The sequence below is a fragment of the Solenopsis invicta genome, chromosome 3 (assembly GCF_016802725.1).
Source record: "Solenopsis invicta isolate M01_SB chromosome 3, UNIL_Sinv_3.0, whole genome shotgun sequence".
Taxonomy (NCBI): domain Eukaryota; kingdom Metazoa; phylum Arthropoda; class Insecta; order Hymenoptera; family Formicidae; genus Solenopsis; species Solenopsis invicta.
In genome coordinates this window covers 15,534,722-15,541,534 of record NC_052666.1, presented here as the reverse complement: position 1 = coordinate 15,541,534, position 6,813 = coordinate 15,534,722, and the positions used below count along the sequence as shown (strand labels likewise).

The 6,813-nt window shown below is 44.3% G+C and overlaps 1 protein-coding gene across 1 annotated transcript; it reads right to left on the bottom strand.

The window, feature by feature from the left end:
- Nucleotides 1-5,414: 5,414 nt before the first annotated feature.
- LOC105195918 lies at nt 5,415-6,023 on the bottom strand. The gene has a single exon (XM_011161551.3). The coding sequence runs from the start codon at nt 6,021-6,023 to the stop codon at nt 5,415-5,417; it is 609 nt and encodes a 202-aa protein (XP_011159853.1).
- Between the last annotated feature and the right edge of the window lie 790 nt (nt 6,024-6,813).

Below are 6,813 nucleotides of genomic sequence, written 5' to 3'. Positions count from 1 at the left end.
TTTTTATGGGTACGTATTAAAAATTTACTTTAAATACTGTAAATACGTCCTCATGTAACGATGTTGCTAACAAAGATTTGTTGGTAACGGCGTCATATTGAAGTCATAGTAGTAAAAAAAGTTTTGCGACAGTCGAAGTAATTTCTGATAGTTGGCATTTCTTCGAAATTTGAATAAGATAATAAGGTTTTTTTGAAAACTTTGAATGTATCGTGTCCAGTTGAACGTATTTGAAATATTTCGTGTTTACCTTTTGCTGTGTGATGTCTATTTTTATCGATCATACGCAATAATGCGCACAGTTGATGTTGGGGCTATTCGTAATACCCAGCACCGGGGCGATTCGTTAATACTGATTGCAGCGCCTAACCTAAGTTGGGTAACCCTAACCCTTCGGCTATGTTACGAACGTCTGCGCTAGGCAGAGTTAAACATTGAGGTAAAGTTCTTCATTGATTTAGTTCAAACTTGATAATATTGTATCTTTTAGTACATAGAACATAAATATGAATATAAAATCATCGCTCTTAAGCAGATAAAAAATTATAAAGCGTTAAAGATTGACACTTGTGAGGTTAGGAAATCTGTCACACCGATGGCATAAAAGAACATGCGAACGTGTATGTTTGCATTTGTTTTTTGTATACCTACATTCTTTTTTAAATAAAAGAAATCTTAACAACAACTTTTTTACAGACTTTCAACTTAAAATACAAATTTCGGAATATTCCCGGACTAGTTACGAATTACCCCGGGCTTGGGGTTATTTTTAATTCTTGACATTGGTCGACATTTTTATATGTACTTTAAAGCAAGTACATTTGCATGTTTTATTTATATCGGCATTGTGAAGGGGAAGGTTCAACCTTTCAAACCGGCTCATGCTTTTTTTTTTAATTAATAGGACTCAGGAGACACAAAAGAAAAAAAAGTCTAACAATTTGCCCCGGCCTCCCCTATATATATATATATATATATATATATATATATATATATATATATATATATATATATATACTCGTATATATACACACACACAGTAAGAATAAAACAAAAAAAAAATTAAAAAATTTAGAAACATAAAATACTTAGAATCTAAAATAAATCAAAAACTTTTAATAGCAAATACCTTGACGCGATAAAAGGGCTTAATTAAGAATTGTTTTGTTATACATGAACAATTGTGACGGAGCAATATAACAAAATTCTGCCAACGAATAATATGATATTCTCTTTTGGGTATTAATCGTCTGTATGTGTATGTAGTTGTAAAGAAATTAATTAAGAGATCGAGTGAGTTTTCTATCTGTTTAATATCTAACGTTTGGTTTTAAGTATATGACGCCCGAGTTACAAAGTACAATGTGTTGAGACAAGAGATAACTTGGCGAGAGAGCGTTTCTTCTCTCGCCCACTTTATATAAGCTCCGAAATGACAGTTTGGTCTGCAAATTCGAAGCTGTATATGATTTTCCTTGTTTGCAAATCTTCTGACAAACATGTTATTTATTTTCCTGAATATTATTATTTTTCGAACTTTTAGTTGGGCATGTGGCGAAAGGTGGCCACAGGACCCCCTTCTTGCCAGTGATAGGCGCTACGATAGGCGTTCTTATTGTTGCTTGCAATTGAGCTATGAGTCACAGAATACTAACTAAAATAAAATAAATAATAAATAATAAATAACACCTACTACTATATACATTAATTTAACTTGATGCGCATCAAAAAAAATTGAGCCAAGAAAATAAATTAAAAGTATAGAAAACCGACTGTCTCAGTAACCAAAAAACAAAACTATTACACAAATATATATTAACAACTATGCTGATTCGCGTCTCGGGTTTTTTCACAATCAATTATGAATTTGACATTTTCGTCATACAACACAGAGATATGTTTAAGTAGGTTAATTTTTCTATCGTCGTAAGCCCGCCTGGAATCGGTCCGGGAAACAAACCCTGCGTCCTGCTCTCGTCACTCTCTCTCTCTCTCTTCGTTCCTCGGGAGTCGGTGCGTTTTCGCTCTGTTCTCGGATAAGGCCTCGCGTGTTGATGTCTTGGCTGCCCGTTTGCGTTGTCGCTGCTCGATCCTCACCGGCACCTGCTGTCAAATCTGTAAACAGATATGCCGGTTTAACACGGTCGATTGAGATTGTTACATCTTTGCCGTGCACGCGTACGACAAGATCCCTGTCCATACGCCTCACGATTGCAAACGGGCCATCATAAGGTGGCTGCAACATCGTCTTCGGACCATCGTGTCGGACAAAAACTTGACCAGCCGTCTTCAGGTCCTTAAAAATAAACAAACGCCGCTCTCCGTGGCGGGTCCCACTGACCGGGCGCAAATCGTCAAAATGACGTCGCAATTCCTTGACAAAATTTGCGTCATTATTTACATCCTCGCTCGGTCGTTGAGTTAAAAATTGTCCCGGAAGACGAAGCGCTTCTCCGTAGACAAGTTCGGCTGCCGTTGTCTGAAGGTCTTCTCTCCAGGCTGCTCGCACCCCTAATAAAACGGTCGGCAGCACCTCGGTCCATCGGCTGCTTCCATGGCACTTTATCGCCACCTTGAGTTGGCGATGAAGCCTCTCCACCATACCATTCGCTTGCGGATGGTATGCTGTCGTCCTCAGGTGCGCCGTTCCCGTCAGCTCGCTCAGCTGACGGAAAAGTCGGGACTCGAATTGGCGTCCTTGGTTGGTGGTAACCCGGAGAGGCGTTCCAAATCGACGAGATCCAGTCCTCGTAAAATGACCTGGCAACTGTCTCTGCTTCCTGGTCCTCCAGCGGAAATGCCATCGAGTAAACCGATCAACGCAGGTGAGACAGTATCTTTTCCTTTCTGAGCTCGGCATCACAACAATGTCCAGATGAATATGCTCGAACCTCTTAGATGGTATAGGAAATTCTTCGACCGGGGCGACCACGTGTCTCGTGATCTTGGCTCGTTGACACGGTATGCATGTACGGGCCCAGCTCCGGCAATCGCTTCTCATCGACGGCCAAACATATCGCTGTGATATGAGTTTGACCGTCGCCTTGATACCCGAATGAGCCAGGTTATGGACGCTGTCGAACACCGCTCGACGAAAATCTCTCGTCAGAAACGGCCTTGGTGTTGCCGTCGCCGTGTCGCAGTACACCGCAACTCCTGTTCCAGGAATTTTGATTCTCTCTAAGCGCAGACCGGACTCTCGTCGCACATGCTCTTTCAGCTCCTCGTCGTTCTCCTGTGCTGCAGCTAACGCGAGGTAGTCCAAAGGAGATTGCATCTCCTTTTTCCTTGATAATGCGTCTGCCACTATATTCTCGTCGCTCGACACATGCCGGATATCTGTTGTAAACTGGCTTATAAAATCTAAATGACGGAATTGTCGCGGTGTGCATTTCTCCGGTTTCTGCCTAAAAGCAAAAATCAACGGTTTATGATCTGTGTATACGGTGAACACTCTCGTCTCAAGCATGTGCTGGAAATACTTGATAGCGAGGTAGATGACCAATAATTCGCGATTGAACGCGCTGTATTTTGACTCGGCTGGACTTAGCTTCTTTGAAAAAAAAGCTAACGGTTCCCATCCATTCTCTCCTTGTTGTTGTAACGCTGCTCCGACACTCTGATCGGACGCGTCCGTAAACAAGGCAAGTTCTGAGTTGATTCTCGGATGCGTAAGAAGAGCGGCCTTGGCCAAACTTTCTCGCGATGCCTCGAATGCTTCCTGGGCCTGTGGTGTCCACGATATCGCTGCTTTTTCTCGGATGTTATCGTACAGCAGGTCGTTGAGCGGTGCCAAGGTTTTTGCAGCCTCCGGTAAAAACCTCCTGTAAAAATTCAACATGCCGAGGTATCTTCTCAGATCTTTAGCCGTTCCTGGTCTCTGGTATTCGAGGACTGCTTTTACGCGCGCGGGCAGCGGTCGAATGCCCTCACCGAACACCAAGTAATCGAGGAAATCCACCTCCGGTTGGCTAAATATACACTTTACCGGATTAATAATTACACCGTACTCTTGCAATCGTCCAAATAATATTTTTAAATGTTCCTCGTGCTCCTCCGGCAAAGACGACGCCACAAGAATGTCATCTATATAAGCAAAATAGAAATCGAGTCCGCTCAGAACGTCGTCGATGAAACGCTGAAACGTCTGCGCCGCATTTCTTAGACTGAAGGATATATATGTATAAAAATTCATACATCCCAAAGGGTGTGGTGATCGCTGTCTTTGGGACGTCCTCTTTAGCTACCGGGATCTGGTGGTACGCCCTTACGAGATCTAAGGTGGAAAAAATTACTTTCCCTTGCAACAACTGAGAAAAATCTTTTATGTGCCATACGGGATATCGATCCGGAACCGTTCGCGCGTTCAATGCTTTATAGTCACCGCAAGGTCGCCATTCCTCGCCTTTCTTCGGTACTAAGTGCAATGGTGACGACCAACTACTCTTTGACGGCCAAACGATTCCCGTCTCAACTAATCTACGAAATTCGGTCTTTGTAGTAGTCAAACGCTCCGGCGTAAGCCTCCATGGCTTGCATACCACAGGTGGCCCCGGCATAGTCTGAATGTGATGTCGTGTACCGTGCTTCGTTTGTCCGAGTTGTCCTCCCGGTCTCGTCACCTCCGGGAATTGTGCTAATAATCGATGATACGTTGTCTCACCCGCAACCGTCTTAACGCAGGGCATATCGCAACAAATACAACGCCCTGGTGCAATCAAACTCGTCACCTGATCGACCAACCGGGAGTTTCGCAAATCGACAAGCAATCTAAAAAACGCGAGAAAATCCGCACCGATAATTGGCCTTGATACGGCCGCGACGACGAATCTCCACGTAAACGCGCGTCGCAGACCAAAGTTTAACGTTAAAGTCTCTGTGCCGTCCGTATTTATTATCGTTCCGTTTGCTGCTGAAAGTTTGTACGCTGACTTTTGTTGTTGTCCTCGAATTAATTTTCGTGAGTAGACGCATAGATCTACACCTGTGTCAATAAGAAAACTCATTTTGGTTGTTAAATCCGTCATAAAAAGGCGACGCGTCCAGTGGCCTGCATTGCTTGTCGCCATTAGCGACTGGCCGCCGCGTTTTCCTGTTGGTTCGTACAGGGCGGATCACAACGTCGAGCATCCGGCCCAAAGCGCCAGTGATACCAGCATAATCCTTGCTGGATGACCGCGATCACGCGAACGCGACCTCGAATGCGGCCGCCGTCGGCTTCCTTCACGACGGTCATCTGCTCTTCTCTCTCCAATAGCTTCGATAGATTTTCGAATAGATGCAAGTTGTTCCGCCATCTCCTGTTGTAACGCTAGACGCATCTGTGCAAATTTTAATTCTAATCTTGCCTCTGCTGCTGTCGTATCCTCGATGCGGTGGTTGTTAAATGCGGGAGCTTGTGCTGCTTTCGCTACCTAGAGCGCGGGCGCTCGAGTGGCCTCTAAAATCGTGTCCGCGATATCCGTGAGCTGATCGAGCGTGTCCGTCGCGCGCGTAACGAGATGTGGCTGTAGATATGCTAATAGACGGCTCAGCCAAATCGTCCGGAGCACCGGATCTCCGACCACGTTTCCGGCAAGACCGCAGAGATGTCTCAAAAATTGGGACGGTTTTCTGTCACCAATTTCCTCGTGTTCAAGTAATCTACGGGTCTTATGTTCTTGCGACAAACTAAGACGCTTAATTAACTCGGTCTTCAGAGTTTCGTACGCTCGTTTTACCGGCGGATTCATTATAATATCGCGAATTTCGGTGGCATAACGCGGATCGATCGCCGTTAACGCGTACCCGAACTTTGTTGTATCTACCGTAATTCCGGCCGCCTGACAACTGCGGTCCACGATACTGAACCACAGCTCAGGGTTATCGAGCGTGAACTGCGGTATACGCATCTCGACACGGCTCACCTCGGGACCGGGCATGAAATAACCTGCCGGTTCTACGACAGCAGCTCGTCCTGTCGGCTGCATAAGTGGCTGTACTGTCGGCTCTCCCTGCTGCATCGCGTCTTCACCATCCTTCATGATGCTGCACCTTTTGTCCCGCTTGTGCACTCACACTTCACGCGCGGTTTTACTGTTCAAGTTCGCGTTAAATGTCACAAAAAAAATTCGCGTTTAACTGTCTCAATGACAAGAAAAAGAGGAAAATTGTCTAACCGATCACGTCGGGGTCACCACTTTGGGTATTAATCGTCTGTATGTGTATGTAGTTGTAAAGTTACACGGTTAAGCGTCCGCGTCGGGCGGTGAATTGCGCCGCCTTTGTCTACCATGTGTACACGGCCCGTGATTCGCTAATTTTATCCTCTTATTATTCAAAAAGTAAGCGTCGGACAAAATTTTCGTACAGGAAAAATCGTCTCAGAATTTATTCAAGAACACGTCTTTACAGGGACACATGGGTCGTTCTGAATCACCCTGTATATTTATGTATGTATGTACACAAGGTGACCCAGAAAATCTGCTTATACCTTCATGGGTTGATAGAGCAAGTGAAACTGAGAAGAAAAGTCCTTTACCATTTTTCATTATTCGCAATAGTTACTAAAATAAAAATTATTAAAACTAGTAGCAGTCGCGGATGGCGGCGCGATAAGGAGAGAGAAGTACCCATCGTCTATCAGCCAGCGCACTGGCGCTCGGCTGCTACGCATGCAAAGCCGCGCACGTACGTGTCTCGAAATTTAATAATTTTTATTTCGCTAACTATTGCAAATAATGAAAAATGATAAAGAATTTTTCTTCTCAGTTTCACTTGCTCTATCAATCCATGAAGGTATAGGCCAGCGTTTCCCAAACTTTTTCTTCGTGG